The sequence below is a fragment of the Chenopodium quinoa genome, unplaced genomic scaffold, assembly GCF_001683475.1.
Source record: "Chenopodium quinoa cultivar QQ74 unplaced genomic scaffold, ASM168347v1, whole genome shotgun sequence".
Classification (NCBI taxonomy): domain Eukaryota; kingdom Viridiplantae; phylum Streptophyta; class Magnoliopsida; order Caryophyllales; family Amaranthaceae; genus Chenopodium; species Chenopodium quinoa.
In genome coordinates this window covers 190,206-205,999 of record NW_018743021.1, presented here as the reverse complement: position 1 = coordinate 205,999, position 15,794 = coordinate 190,206, and the positions used below count along the sequence as shown (strand labels likewise).

General features: G+C 34.2%; 3 protein-coding genes across 4 annotated transcripts; all 3 read left to right on the top strand.

Annotated features, from left to right (window-relative positions):
- Positions 1-3,292: 3,292 nt before the first annotated feature.
- Positions 3,293-6,065, top strand: LOC110730085 (4-coumarate--CoA ligase-like 6). Its single transcript, XM_021909854.1, has 3 exons — positions 3,293-4,562; positions 5,176-5,278; positions 5,364-6,065. Exons 1-2 carry the CDS (start codon positions 3,518-3,520, stop codon positions 5,220-5,222), a joined length of 1,092 nt encoding a protein of 363 aa, XP_021765546.1. The 5' UTR covers positions 3,293-3,517; the 3' UTR covers positions 5,223-5,278; positions 5,364-6,065.
- A 2,204-nt stretch (positions 6,066-8,269) lies between these two features.
- On the top strand, positions 8,270-12,152 carry LOC110730083 (plastidal glycolate/glycerate translocator 1, chloroplastic-like). Its single transcript, XM_021909852.1, has 8 exons — positions 8,270-8,799; positions 9,178-9,493; positions 9,959-10,220; positions 10,320-10,435; positions 10,739-10,848; positions 10,955-11,132; positions 11,251-11,380; positions 11,749-12,152. Exons 1-8 carry the CDS (start codon positions 8,503-8,505, stop codon positions 11,897-11,899), a joined length of 1,560 nt encoding a protein of 519 aa, XP_021765544.1. The 5' UTR covers positions 8,270-8,502; the 3' UTR covers positions 11,900-12,152.
- Positions 12,153-13,410: 1,258 nt separating this feature from the next.
- On the top strand, positions 13,411-15,602 carry LOC110730082 (protein BASIC PENTACYSTEINE7-like). 2 transcript variants are annotated; one of them, XM_021909851.1, is made up of 2 exons: positions 13,411-13,756; positions 14,635-15,602. In XM_021909851.1, exon 2 carries the CDS (start codon positions 14,698-14,700, stop codon positions 15,385-15,387), a length of 690 nt encoding a protein of 229 aa, XP_021765543.1. In that variant the 5' UTR covers positions 13,411-13,756; positions 14,635-14,697; the 3' UTR covers positions 15,388-15,602. The 2 variants fall into 2 exon arrangements, with proteins under 2 accessions (XP_021765543.1, XP_021765541.1); XM_021909849.1 differs by having other exon boundaries at positions 13,413-13,756; positions 14,578-15,602.
- The last annotated feature ends 192 nt before the right edge of the window (positions 15,603-15,794 follow it).

Genomic DNA, 15,794 nt, shown 5'->3' with positions numbered 1-15,794 from the left:
ATATATTCTATGATTTGAACTGCTGTAATGTAATACTTCGTATATGGGTATTGGGTAGGGACTAGCTCAAGCACAAGCTCAATAATTTGAATCCTCTTAAAATCAATCAAACGATTTTTCTGTTTTGTGGGCTCAGAAATTAATTACATTTCGTGGCTAATTGGAGTTATCAAATGTTAAAATATATCTTTTCATATCTGACAAATCTCATAAATTATGAGGTTGGTTAGATATGGAAAGCATTTTCCAATAAATTGCTCCATTATTCAAATACAAATAAATAAATAAATAAATTAATAAAAATATAGAGGTGTTTCTTATTAATTTAAAATCTTGACATGAGGCCTTAAAAACAAGAAACTTAAATGCATCAATAATGCAATACCATTATGGTATACATTTATAAATGTTGCTGAAGTAGGATTACTATTATGACAATTTTTTATTTTACAAAAACAATTGTGCATGTGTGTGAATTTCTAAATGAAGATGGGAGAGAGATAGATCCACCAATTGACCAAGGGAAGGAGGGAATTAAATGGTGGGTCCAATTTACGTTAGTGTCATTTAAATACAATTTTGACTATGTTTTATTATTCTCTTCATTTGAACTTAACTTATTAGATCTAAATAATCTCAATTTTCAACTCATACTGACACTTAATTAAACACATACTTCGTATTAGGGCTGACCCTTATCATGTGCAGCCTAAACATTGGTTATAAATGATTATATTCTTTTTAGTCTGCTAAAATTATTCATAAGATTGGTTAGCTCATTGGTTATGGACTTATCATTGTTGCTAAATATTGTAATTGTGTGATAAAGTATATTTAGTTAAAGTATTAAGGATAGAGATGTGGTATATAAGACGTGGGATGTTTTTTTTTTTTTTTTACGAGAAGAAAAATGATTTCATTAATGAAAGATAGCCAAACGGCACTTACAAACAATTCCAAGGAAATCTAAAATTCCAATACATTTGCATTATATATCATATTCTCTCGTAAATTTCCTACACCAACATTATCTATCTTTAATATTTTCATTTTAAAACAACGAATAAAAAGGAAGAACTAATGATATTTTAATTGCACAGGGCCTTTGTAATGATTGGAATGGCCCTGCTCCATATTAGACTAAGTCGTCTTCATACTATCATAATTGGGGTACGTTGGTGATATACTCCATACTAATTAGACTGACTCGTCTATCATAATATCATAATTGCAGCGTAAGTTGATGATCTTAATAAGGAGTAATCTGCTAGGCAACTATAAACTCGAGTTGCACGGGAGAATACTATATACAAGCTAACTAGCTAAGCATCACACAAGTACTAGTCTACTACTCGTAGTATCTAAAGACTTTAAAGAATGAACAAATTATATAATAGTGAGGTTTAGATCCTTGAATTTGGGGTTAGTGATTCATGTTGTTAGAAAAGTTTATTGCGCAATAGTTTTGACTTTTAAAGGGTCAACAACGTAACATATATATCATGGCATCATCATTCTTATTGAGTTCTTCACATGCCGCAAAGCCAGCTAAATTATGCACTTTAATTTATTAGTTTTTCTTTGCAAGACTTGGAGATGATGCTTCCACCTTCCGTCAACCTAAATTAATCCCATTTATTTCAGATTTTTAGATGCTTGAAGTGCGGTGCACTATTTCATTCTTGTTTCCAACCACCTATGCTTTGATACTCACTAGCTAGTTAGTTTGCACACCTTACTGTTTCCGATTAATTGCAATATTTATCTTTCTAATTATTTATGACTGTTTTTGTCCTTGATTTTTATACAAATCAAGTATGGAATTGTACGTGTGATGTTAGGATATACTAGTATGATATGTGATTTACAAAAAAAAAAAGAAAAAATAATAATAATGATTGTTGTTTTCTGCCAATATTTTGATGTAAGACAAATTTTCTTGTCAAACATGAGAAATTCTTGCAACGTAGACATACAGTAAAACAGAAATTGAGTGAGGATTTTGTCCTGTATTGTAATTCATCACCTGAATGTGATCGAACACACAAAAATTTTGACCCGTGCAAACCTTATAATAAAAACTATCCCAACTAACTCTATTCAATTTGGCCGAAAAAAATGATTAAGATTTTGGCTTATATGACACAATAATTTAACATGACTCAATATTGAAATAAATCCTACTGACATTACCAAATGCGACCTAAATATCCGAATAGACACCCATGAGGCGACTACTTGTACAATTGAAAGTTGGACGTATAAATTTATACAGTGACATGAATCACGTTTAATATGGCATAGCAGTCATACCCATCAATTTATTAGGAGTGCTTCCCAGAGTTCCAACATATTGAGAAGCTAGACTGGCAACACCCCATTTACACTTTATATTCCACTCTGATTTTACACAAATTTAATGCATTACTAGTACCATAAAAATAATTACATGAGTATGAATTATGGTGACCTTGCAAAAAATTCTCATTCTTAAATTATGGAGTATAACATTAGACATCTATGATTTAAATTTTTCAGTAATCGAATTTCGTTTGATGGTAGAACATCAAGATTTTTTTTTTTTTTTTTTTTTTTTTTTTTTAAAAAAAAAGCGATAAGTATTTATGATTCAAAATAGTAAATTGTTTGATGAAGCATTCCATATTAATCCCTTAAAATATTTTTTACCTGAAGATGCGAAATAATTATTGCTATAGATAATGATGTCGTATGACAATCTATTAACAATTAAAGATTAATCATTATCTCTCACCGATAAAAATTGCATAGGTATAATTAAGGACCTGTTCTCATACATTGAAATTCAGTTCAGTTCAGTTCAAAACCGTTCCTAATTTCCTTCTCTTATAAAAGTATTCAGTTCAGTTCAACTCAGCTGAGTTCAATCAATGAGAACAGGCCCTAAGTACTCCGTATTTTATATAAACTCGTTAAATGTATTCGTTGATATTGAAATAAATCGTGTCATTTTCTCACTATACACCAAAATCCAACAAAAATGTTTCAAAAAATAGTCATAAAAGTAATAAATTTTGCCGTTGAATTCAAAGGCAACATAGGCAGGGTTGAATCCCTCGCAACCTTGTTACTCATTTTAGTCAATAGTCAATACATCCACTTGGTACTAATTGTGCACCCCTCACATTCTTCAAGAAGGATTACAATTAACGTGAGTCTGCCAAATTATAAATGTGATGAGTATAAATGTCAACTGAACAAACATTTTTGGCTACTGAGTACTTTTTTTTTGTTTAATATCTCAAGGGTAATCACTAATAGTAGTTAATTAAAAATTAATCAGAGCCTATTAGACTAAACCTGATTCAACTAATCCGAATTCGATCCAAGTCAGGCTAAAATCGCGGGGGCGAAGGCATTTATTAGGCCTCACAACTCTTTAAAAACACTCAAAACATCCCACATTCCAAACATTGCATCCTCCCAACAAAATTTTAGTTTTTTTATTTTTCTGACAACAGAAAAAAAAAAAAAAAAAATGGCAGAAACCATCAGCACTCATCATCAAACCATCAAAAACCCAGAAATTCAATACTACAGTTCTTGGTTTTCCCCAGAAACAGGAATTTACAGCAGTAAACACCCCAAAATTAATCTCCCAAAAACCCCATTTCTTGACATTGCTTCTCACATTTTCTCTTACCATAAAAATGGCAGCAGCAACTCTGTTCTTGCTGATTCTTCATCTGGGTATTCAATCCCATATTCTCAACTTTTTCCTCTTGTTAAATCCATGGCATGTGGGCTCCACCAAATGGGGATTTCTAAGGGTGATGTTGTATTAATTTTCTTACCAAATTCAATTTATTTTCCAATAATTTTTCTGGGTATTGTTTATCTGGGTGCCATTGTTACACCCATGAATCCTCTGTCTTCTTTCTCTGAGGCAAAAAAACAAACACTTAGCAGTCATGCAAAATTAGCCTTTACTCTACCTGGAAATGCAGAAAAGTTATCATCTTTAGGCCTTAAAATCATTCAAGTTCCTACAAATATCCTTATTAGAGAAGAAACCCAGAATTTTCCTGAGTTTTCTAACCTCATTTTTGGTAAAAATCATGAAAAGACTCCATTTTTACCCCCTAAAATCAACCAAGATGATACAGCAGCAATACTGTATTCTTCCGGTACAAGTGGTGCAAGCAAAGGTGTTATGCTTACACACAGAAATCTGATTGCAACAGTGGAGTTATTTGTAAGATTTGAAGCATCACAATATAACGAAAATATGGATCATGAAAAAAATGTATATTTGGCTGTTATGCCAATGTTTCATATATATGGGCTTGCATTATTTGGAGTTGGTTTGATTTCTTTGGGAACTAATATAGTAGTGATGACACATTTTCCTCTTGTTCCACCAATTTTGGGAGCATTGACAGCAAAAGCTAAGAGTTTAGGTGGTGTTTTTGGGGTTAGTCAGTTGTGCAGTTTGAAGCAGGTTTCTTGTGGTGCTGCCCCTTTAACTACTAAAATTCTTGCTGATTTCTTGCACACTTTCCCTACTGTTGATTTTTATTCAGGTAAGTAAACTTTATTACTAGTACATATTTGATTCATATGGGCCACTATCACATTTATTTATACTACTAGTAGTATTCAACTATTGATTGTTCTACTCACTTTTCATTGCGTATTTTATTTCTTCTAGTTTTGTATGATGTGATGATAAAGCTATCTCTCTAGGACATGGCAATGAGAATTTTACTCCAAAGGGTACTTTTTTTTAAATAAAAAATATTGGTGCCATATATGAGGGCATTTTGGGGATTTTGTGATGTAATGAGGGTAACATTAGGTGTTCGTCTCTTATGGCTTGTTCTCATACGATTATTTTCGGTTCAGTTCAGCTCAGCTCAGCTCAGCTCTAATAAGTTCAGTTTAGTTCAGTTCAGCTCTTAATTTCATTCTCTTATAAAATACTCCGTATTTATTTCAATTTAGTTCAGTCAATGAGAACATGCCCTTAGATATGATTGGGGGTTGAGTAGGGGTGCTCTTGGATCATGAAAAGAAAAGTCCTCTTAATTCAAATTAGCTATAGCTAAAAGTACTTTAACTGTCATTTTTATAATCTACGACATTATCAAAAACAAACAAAGCATCTGAATTATAACGTATCTGCGCCTGATCCAGTGTTGCTGATGACAAAGCTGGGGAGATACCGGTGGCGTTTGTCGTGAAGAAGCCCGGGAGCTTACTGTCTAGGAACGACATTGTCAAATACGTTCCAGACATGGTTACACTCTTACCTGAAAAATCAATTTTGACGAATATATATAGGGGAACATTAAGGTGATGCTAATTGTGTTACATCGTTGCAGGTAGCGCCACACAAGAAAGTGAGGGAAGTGGTGTTTGTGAAGTCGATACCGAAATCAGTAGCAGGGAAAGTACTAAGGAGAAATTTGAAGAACTTGCTGCCTTCCAATAGTTCCAAACTCTAGCATTTCGATCTTAATTTATGTAAATTAGAATGATATGAAAGATACTGTGATCATTTTTGGTTTTGTGTCATATTGCTTGATTTAGCTCAAGTGTAATTTGATCCTCATTTTTCACAAAACAGTGCCTTGTATGATGTTCATATACAGAGTGTAATCAACATTTGATTACCAAATTGCGCTAAAAGTTGTACTCTCTCTGATTTTTTTAAGCCTACCAAGCCAACCGACACAATTGCTGATGCAAAATTTTGGTATGATATTTATACTCTGTATTATTCCCTCCATCCCTTAATACAATGCCTCTTTCTCTTTATTATGTGAGGAATAAATAATCAAAAGAGGCATTGTATTAAGGGAAGGAGGGAGTATTTCATAACCCCCATATTTGTAGGTGCGAAATTTCAACATAGGCATATTTCATTTTGTAAAAGTTGATATTAGAAAAAAAAATTATTAGGACTATTTTTATAAGTATTCAAATGACTATATTTTAATCTTTTATATAAATCGCAATCCCTTATCAAAGTAGTGTAGGACTAAGTTGGAGCATAGCTGAAAAAAAAAGGGCACTTAGCAAAAAAAAAAACATAAAATGAGTAGATAATTAAAGCTTTGTTAAGATATAATTGTGTTTTACCAAAACCATTATAATGTCAAAATACAATTTGTCTAATTTATTTTAATTCGCAAAAATTGAAGTAATTAAAAATACTTAATGGTGTAAGACAACCGACGTTGTTGATTACATTTCTCACAAGTCACAAGACTAAAAATTGGGGGTTAAATTTGTTGGGCAACCTTCCCAAAACATAGCAAAATTGTTTGCATACCTACACTGGGCCATCATGCATTGGGCCAGCCAGTCACATCTTAGTCACTTGCTTTTCTTACAACACTTCATAGTTCAGACACATGCAAATGAATCTTGTTTTGTCAGTATCTTGCATGTACTGTTACTTGCAAACTTACATTCCAATAATGGTCCCACAATCAATACTGCCGAGTAAAACGATCGAGAGCCTATTTTGTACATCCCAATCCAGAGTCATTTACTTATTTAATTAATAAATAAGTAAAAAATATTATGAATATTTGCTTATTTGTTAATTAAATGAGCAAATGATCTCGATGTATCCAGATGTATATATCCAGATATACGATATATGCATATAACATATTCTACTCTTTGTCTCTCATTTAGTTTCTCTATCTCACATTATAGTTCATGTTTATGATTGATTATGAGATGGTGAACTGGGGACTTGGGGCGAGACAGCTCCAAATTAAAGCAGATCCGAGAATTGCTGCATGGGCCTAAAATCACATCTTACATAGTAGCCTTACTGACCCAATAAGGCCCTTCTTGGATTAGCATAAGGTCCATTGGATCTCTAGTGGTCCAATGGGCTGACTTCATAGTAATAGAATAAAATTAGCTTGGGAGCAAAATAAAATTAGCTTAACAATCTTTCTCGACTATCTAATCTAATAGCCGCGTAAAATTTTGACTGCAAAGTAATACTCGATTCTACTCGTATGAAGTATGTTATCAGAGTAACATTCAATTAAATTATTTATTTTATATAAAATCCGGCTTTTTTCCATTATGTATTCATAGATATATAATATTCCGTAAGATAAGAGTAACACATTTTCTATAAGTGCTATACCTACTTCGTACGAGTATTTGATTACAAAGGATTTGCCATAAACCTAAAATGGTAGATATTATTTTATTACAAAGATTTTGCATTGATATACTTTTCTAAATCACTCTCATAAAGATCTATTCCTAAGAAAGTGGATATGACCACTTTTCTAGTTAAAATTCTATTTTGTCTAAGCTATAGGCAGAAATGTAGAATTCAAAGATAATTATAATTATAAATAAATTAAAAATTGTATATTTTCACACTAAAATTTCAAAGTTGTTGGAGTTTCATTATTTTTCAGCAATGCACTACTCTCCAGTCCTTTCTATCAATTTTTTGAGGTTGATGTTACATAGAGTAGCATGTCAAGCACAAATGAAGACAATGATTCCAAGATTCTTAATTGATAAGGTACAATTCTATACTTCTATTTATAATTTCTCAATTTTGATTTACCAATAATTGAATCATCATTCATATAATTTTCCAATAGGCAATATGTTTATGGGTGGCAATCTATATATTCCTAATAATATTCTCTTTATAGGGTTCATTATAATCTCTATTGATATAGAAAAGCCACTTAACCAAATCCCAAAAGTTTGTTTATATGTCCTCTTGTGGATGTACAATTAAGGCTCCTTTTATAAAGGCTAATAAGTTTAAAAAATATAATATAAAGGCTAATAAGTTTAGCTAAGATAATTCAGTATTGTTAAGTTTTAGAAAATGATAAAGATAATGTAAAGATTGATAATAACTAGTTAGGGTCTGTTCTCATTGACTGAACTGAACTGAGCTGAATTGAACTGAACTGAATTTCAACGTAAGAGAACAAACCCTTCGATTAAAGAAAAAAAAAGTTTACTAAACACTACCTTGCTTGCTTAATGTGACTATGTGAGTATGACGATAATAAGTTAGATCATTAGGATTTGGCCTCAGGTTGGTCACACAATGACGCAACACACAAGTAAAGTTTAGTTTTAATCAACTTTTATTTAATCCGAAACTATTAATATCCGATCAACATTTTATTACTGCCGAGAGTGACACCAAGGGGGAGTAGGGGACCCTTGCCCTTTATTCCCAAGATAAAAACAAGTGAGATAACCTCTTGAATGATCATCATTCACACATTCAACTAATCAAAGCCACACTCAGAAATTTCTCCGGGAGATTACCCCTTCTTAGCTCTTTGATAAGAACGGCCATTTTGTATCCATACAAACAGTTTAAAGGCCCCCACAAAACCAAAATAATTTGAGAATTTCAGCCAAAAAATATGCCACAAAAACCCCACCAAAATCACAATTTTCGTTACCCTCAAACTAACTCTCTCAATACTATCATCCTATACTACCATGGCTACTGCCATGGCAGTTGCAACAACTAATCTGTCTTTTAGCCCTTTGACTAATCGCAAAATGATGAACACAAAACTTGTTAGGGGAAAATCCCAGGTTTCCTTTAATGTAGGTGTTAATCCCATTAAATGTCAATCAAATAATGAAAAATCAGGGGCACCCATTAAATTTGTTGGTTCTGGGTATCGATTTTTGCAACTGGGTCCTCATAAAACTCATTCAAATCGATCAATTTTGGCAAAATCACTTGGTTCTAGTTCTAAAGATGGTGTTACTTCCTCAATCTTTCAAACTGTGAGTATCAACTTTCTTTTACCAATGTATTCATAATATCATAGTTGCATTGTGACAATTTAGCTATTGGGTGGATTATTGTTTACCAATGTATTCATAATATCGTGTTGTTTACAATACACCTGTTGTATACAAGTATATACGAGTTAGAACTATTGATCTGCTATACATATTATTGTTTATGTATTGATTTGATTGAAATTGAGGAGGGTTATTGTAAAAGCCCAAATTTTGATTGCCATTATGTGTTTTGTTGATGTAATTAGGTATTTTGTATAATTTTCATGTTGATTGAATGTTAGTTTTTGGCGGGTTGTTGTTAGAATGGCTTACTAGCTTAGAAAATGATGGTGATTTTGTGTTCATTGATATAATCAGGTGGTGGGTGTACTGCATTTGGTTGTTTCACTGGGGATTATATTGGCGATGGATAAGTTGCTGAAGCAGGCTTTTGTAGCTGCATCAATTCAATTCCCAAGTGCATTATTTGGAATGTTTTGTACATTTTCAGTTCTAACAATCCTTGATACTATAGTTCCGGCTGCTGCAGCGGGTTTGATGAGCTTTTTTGAGCCAGCCCTTTTGTTCATTCAAAGATGGCTTCCATTGTTCTATGTTCCTTCACTGGTAATTTTGCCTCTTGCTGTAAGAGATATACCCGCGGCTTCTGGATTGAAGATCGTTGGCATTCTAGGTATTCACGCTTATTGCACCCTTATATACGTATATATGGTATAACTGGGTTGCCAATACATGTCTTTGTTCCTTTGTTAAAGATAATTTATCTCACCAGAATTACTACTGAAGATATAGAAGATCATGTGACATAGATCATGTCAACTGTAATATATAGGTTCCCGCAGTATGGACTTAAAACCAGTACATAATAACCAAGTGTCATCAGCTATAATTAGAGGCATTGGACTTTCGTAAATAGTTAAATGGTTTTTTTGAGTGCAATGTACTTGGTGAAAACATCCCCAACACCATCACTACTAACCATATTGTTAAATAATTCATTCAAGTTGGATTGTGTGACATATCTTCTTTACTACATACAGGACACAATTATTTTTCCTGTAGCAAGTAGGCATATGGCTCTCATGCCTTATTAGAGCACTAATTTAATGTCTGTATTCCTATCATGTGTTCCTTGTAGCTGGTGGGTGGCTAGCTTCTCTTTGTGTTGCTGCATATACAGCTATAGCTGTGAGGAACCTCGTCAAGACAGAAATGATGCCTGCTGAGCCTATGGCAAAACCACCTCCCTTTTCTGCTACTGAAGTGTGGGCTTGGAGTGGCATTTTCATTGCATCATTTGCTGGCGCATACCTATACCCAACAATACTGGGAACTGCTGCTCGCACCTGCCTTCCATTCTTGCTTTCAGCGACAGTACTAGGCTACATGATTGGCTCTGGGTATGCTTTTGCTTTCACAGCTCTGAATTCTCTTTCTGAAAAATGACTAGAACCTTGTTAATTTTTTAAAAACTTATCCTTCTTTTCTTTTGCATTTAGGTTACCTTCTGCTCTAAAGATGCTGTTTCATCCAATTATCTGTTGTGCACTTTCAGCGGATTTGGCAGCCTTTGCCTTTGGGTACATCTCAAAATCTGGAATGGATCCTGTTTTAGGTTTGCAACTAACTTTGCTCAGAGTCTATAGTAATATAATGCTTTGGCTTTATTCATGCCAGGTGAAAAATCGGAGTGTATCTTTGTAACGGTGACTCAATGTGTGTTTATTTTGTAATTTTTTCTATCTAGGGTCTTCTTGGTTTAATCACATCTTCCCCCTTAAGCCTCTTTCGCATACATGAGGTTGTTAGAGTACAAGGAAATCTAATTGATAGCTCTTTTTGCAAAATAAGCAGGATAGGCTTTGCTTATCTCTTCCTAGGCTAAGGCTAATACACTATGACTGTGGTGTCTGTGAAGGATATTATTTAACCAAGGTGTCAACAAACCCTGGAGCTGGTGACATTTTGATGGGATTCTTGGGATCAGTTATCATTTCATTTGCCTTTTCGATGTTCAAACAGAGAAAGGTAATGAAATAAATTCCTCTCCCACCAGTTTTTATCATTGCTGCCAAAATTATTGTCTTAATATTAAGCTCTTGACCTGTAACCTCTGGTGTTTAATACTTCTCAGCTCGTGAAGAGGCATGCAGCAGAGATCTTCACTTCTATCATTGTCGCAACACTATTCTCTTTGTATTCAACTGCTCTTGTAGGGCGTCTTGTTGGGCTTGAACGATCTTTGACTATCTCGATTTTACCACGGTGTATCACTGTGGCTTTGGCCCTCAGCATTGTCTCTTTATTTGAAGGTAAAAACTCTATGCATTGTACTGTAAGCTTGACAAATAGGAACTAGTCTTTTTTGTTCCAAGCATTCCTTTAACTGGTGCTGGAAGTTGAAAGCTTGATAAACCTCTGCTTATTTAGGTACAAATTCGTCCCTTACTGCTGCTGTGGTGGTGCTGACTGGTCTTGTTGGGGCCAACTTTGTGCAATTTGTGCTTGATAAGCTACAGTTCCGTGATCCCATAGCTCGAGGAATAGCTACGGCATCTAGGTGAGAAACTTATACAAAACTCCCTTTGTTCCATATATTAGTCATTCTTGCTAATTTCTTTTGGTCAAATTATAAGCCTTACACTAAGCTTATGCATTATCAAATGTTGTTTTACAATACCAGAATAACTTGAAGCCTTATTTGCAATATCATTACAATAATAAATGTTATTTTACCAATACATATTAACGAACTTAACAAACTTCTTAATGTATGTGGTTCAAGGCCTTTACATGGTCAAGATTTATTGATTTCAGTGGTTCAGTTTTGCTTTTATTCTCTCAATATGGCTCATCCGAAGATCTAACACCACTGCGCTTTTGCTCATTTTACTAATTCTAAAAGTACATTTTTGGTGTTCAATATAGTGCTCATGGGTTAGGAACAGCAGCTTTGTCAGCAAAGGAACCGGAGGCACTCCCTTTCTGTGCAATTGCGTATGCACTCACTGGAATCTTTGGCTCCCTTCTATGCTCAGTTCCTGCTGTCCGCCAAAGTCTGCTTGCTGTGGTTGGTTGATTTTTTATTGCTTCATTCGTTGTAAATTTTTTCCAGATATTACGAAGTAACATAAACTTCCTATGTACATTGACGCATTGTACATATTGTGGCAAAGTATTTTCTTTTTCTTTGTAGATAATAAGAGTTTCAACCTATTTTTTGCACATTGTCTATTTTAAGTTGTCCTCAAATGTTTATCAAAGACTATCTTTGATGGACTCTTTCACAACCAGGCGACGAAATTGAAGGGAGAATGTAAACATTTGCTGAATGCCTGATATATACTTGTAACTCTCATTTGCATCAATAATGCATTGGTGGTCAGATACCGAGTCGGTTAACTTATTTTAAACCCGTCTATGCTGCCCTTTGATGCTGTAAGACCATCGTTCTGTACAATCATATACCTGATTGGATGTGATCAGAGAGATATGAGGAACTCAAGTAACCTTTTGTAAGATTGATAGTTCAACTGATTTTAGGTGAGATCAGGTTATGGCTTTACCTGATTTATCAGAGGGAGGGATAGCTGAAGTGGTTAGAGCTTCCCTTCCAAGAGATCTTGGGATCGATTCTCATCATCCGTCCTTGTGGCTCTCTAAATACCAAAATAAGAAAATTTTGCTATCACCCGTAGATCATGTTTATCTAGGAGATAAACTTAAATTTTCTTTAATAGTAAGGGGACTGATTGAGTGGATCGACAAATGAAGACACAGTGCATAGCCGCCATAGCATGATGTTGTACTTCTAGTGCACAAATTTTATTGGATAACCAATAATTGATATGATTACCATTACGGAGTGCTTGTAAAAACAAAAGGTCCTGACTTCAAAGGGAAAGATGTAATTTGGTATCCCATAAAACTAGTGCAATCAACCTTTTTTTTTTTTTTTTTTTTGGTAACTTAACATTTCAAAATTCAAACTATAAATAGTGGCTACTCTAGAAAAAGAAAAATTACTATTCACATTTACTTTATCTTAATCAATACTGTATTTAGGTTAACATTTAAAAATGAATAAAAATTGACCTTTTAGTATTATACTGGAAAGTAAGATGGATTACATTACATAACATAATGGAGTGTATCAAGTTACAACATACTACATTGCTACCCTTCTCGATCCTTTTTCTTCTTCCTGTTGGTGATTTAATGGAAGGTTTAAAAAGTCATTCCCAATTGAAATCTTGTAAATAAATTTACCTCAAATTTTATTTTGTGAATGTGCCAAATTTATGACCATTCTTTCATCTTTTATACTACGATCTTTCACTAATTGAATTTCTCAATGCGCGATTTCAATTTTTAAGTATCAACTTAATCTATCACTAATTAAATTAGGAGTTTCAATTGCTTCACTCTCGTCAAAATTCAATGAGCATAGATGATAAAAAAGGTAGGAAAGTAGGTATTAGTAATTTTTCGTTACGGTGTACATTTTTTGAAATGAAAAAACAATATTTTTTTTGCTAAGGAAGGTCAAAGTCAAAGGTAACTCATTGACTAAAAATGTTTATTCAAACCGTCTCACTTAAATTTAGGAGTGAAAATAAAAAACGTAATTTTAAAAAAATCACCCAAATAAACGAAAAAACAAATTTGTTGAATGTGGGTCCATAAACCCGTCAAAAGATGTCAGGCAGCAGCAACACCCACTACTCTCCTCTCGTCTCCCTTCTTCCCCTAAATTGTTTACTCTTTTGCTCTTAGATTCGTTCATTTCCCGAGTGAAGCCTAACATCTCCCTATTTTTTCACAAATTCATCCATATTATGCTTCTTTTCTACCATTTTTGCTGAAATCAGCTTGTAAAGTTCACATTTTTTGAGCTTGGAACCTTCAATTTCAACTTCTGGATAACTGGATTTGGGTAACTTTCATAATCCCTTCATTTTTTTTTTCCTAAAAAAAAAATTCAAATTTTAGCTTCTGGGTACCTCGGTTTTGTAGCTTCTGATTTGTTTTGAGTTGTTTCTTTTGAGTTTATGCTTAAAATGTGGCAATTTGCTGTTTCCATTTTCTGTGGATTTTGGGTTATTTCATATGTTTTGATTTAGTAGTTTTTTTATTAATATTTGCTGCTTTTTGTGGTTTTAATTTTGTGGGATTTCTATTATGTATATGCAAGTTTAAAGGGTTGTTTGAAAATTGTTCGTTGCATGTGTACCTCCCCCCTTTTCAATTAGTACAAATTGGTTCAGTTAGGTTTCATATTTATTTGTTGCTATGAACATGAATGATTCTTTGTATTGCTTAGGATTTGGGTGTTAGTTGACTTTTTTTAATTATCTTGGCTTTATTAGTTGTTGATTCCTGTAGGAATTCTATGATCTTGACATCCATTTTTAGCATATGGGGGCAATTTTAGTGGTACGGAGGGAGTAATTAGGCTAGTGTGTAGAGAATGTTAGTCCATTGTTGCTGGAAATGTTAGTTCTATCTATGAAGGGTGAATATAGTTGTAGTTGGAGGTATATTCTCGCAATCGGTTTCTGTATCCTAGACTGTTTCAACCAAGTTGATGTTAGTTTCCCATTGAAATCCTTCTTTCAAGGGTTTTCCTGAGATAAAGTTATGTAGAATGGGTAGGATGTTTTGTGTAGCTTCCTGACTGTGTTCAGTTGATCAATTGTGTTTCATTTCTGAAAAGAAGGTTGAACCTTGTTTGCTTTTTGTTTGCCCTGTTGCTAGGTGCTATAGTTTCCTGCCTGCAACATCGATGATTGATGTGTAGAACTCTGCTTTCAGCATACCTTCAAGTTTCGGATTTAGCTGTTTCCTCGTGTTAAGTAGTGGTTTGATAGATTGAAGATGGGGACATTTCGCTCAAACTACCCCATTATACCTGAAGGAAACAGAAGCAGATCTGTCCCACACTTTTCATGGTTTCACCCGGGAAATTATCTAGCTGCGACAAGAAATGGATTCAATCCATTCCAAGGAACTCAACACAACCCGGAAGGAGCATTGTCAGCTATGCCCATTCGATGCATGCCTATAAATGAGGCTGCCAATATTGTTGTGGATGATGAGCCTCAGCCCTCTAAGCCTGCTAAGAAGCCAAAGACATCAAAGAAAACCTCTGATGATGCTGCACCAAAGGAACGTAAACCGAAAATTAAAAAGTCAAAGGCTAAAAGTGGTTCTTCAGCAGCAAAGCGTGAGAGGAAAAGCCTGAATTCCCGCAGCAATGAGTCATCTACAGATGCTTCTGGAATCCCAGCACCAGTTTGCTCTTGTACAGGTGCTGCTCGGCAGTGCTACCGATGGGGTTCAGGGGGGTGGCAATCATCTTGTTGCACAACTAACATATCAGAGTATCCACTTCCTATGAGTGCCACAAGGCCTGGTTCACGCACTGCTGGAAGGAAAATGAGCCATGGGGCTTATGATAAACTTTTTCAAAGACTTGCTGCTGAGGGCTATGACTTCACTCTTCCGATTGACCTTAAGGATCATTGGGCTAAGCATGGTACCAATAAATTTGTGACAATCAAGTAAATGGCCTAGTTTCTCTATGGAGATGCTTCTGTTTCCTGTTTCTCCTTTACAGTATCTGCATCATTTTCCAAGTAGGCATAAAATCCTTATGTCTATCTAAGCAGTTCAATGTTTTAGGTACGGGTATGTAGAATTTCAAACTTGTTAAAGTTCTTTAGTGTATGGAAATATTTATTATCCCTTTATTAAGTCCGAAATTGGTTTGTTGCTCTTAATTTTTCCCAACTTCCCGTCTTTGTTCTTGAAGGCATAGACAATCATTAAAATTTATTGGTTTCTCTTTGCATCTTCTATGTTGGTTAAATAATATAGATCAAAGGTGAAGTGTTAGTGACCAGAAATTCTTGATGCGTGAAACCTGAATTAAGATATTTACACAACCTAGGAGTTTATTCCTAATCTTTTAT

Bases quoted from the DNA above. Each gene is read 5' to 3' on its own strand.
- LOC110730082 (XM_021909851.1), top strand. From the start codon at position 14,698: ATGGGGACATTTCGCTCAAACTACCCCATTATACCTGAAGGAAACAGA.
- LOC110730083 (XM_021909852.1), top strand. From the start codon at position 8,503: ATGGCTACTGCCATGGCAGTTGCAACAACTAATCTGTCTTTTAGCCCT. The intron at 9,494-9,958 runs GTATTCACGCTT...TGTTCCTTGTAG, and splicing joins GAAGATCGTTGGCATTCTAG to CTGGTGGGTGGCTAGCTTCT. The intron at 11,133-11,250 runs GTAAAAACTCTA...CTGCTTATTTAG, and splicing joins CATTGTCTCTTTATTTGAAG to GTACAAATTCGTCCCTTACT.
- LOC110730085 (XM_021909854.1), top strand. From the start codon at position 3,518: ATGGCAGAAACCATCAGCACTCATCATCAAACCATCAAAAACCCAGAA. The intron at 4,563-5,175 runs GTAAGTAAACTT...CGCCTGATCCAG, and splicing joins TACTGTTGATTTTTATTCAG to TGTTGCTGATGACAAAGCTG.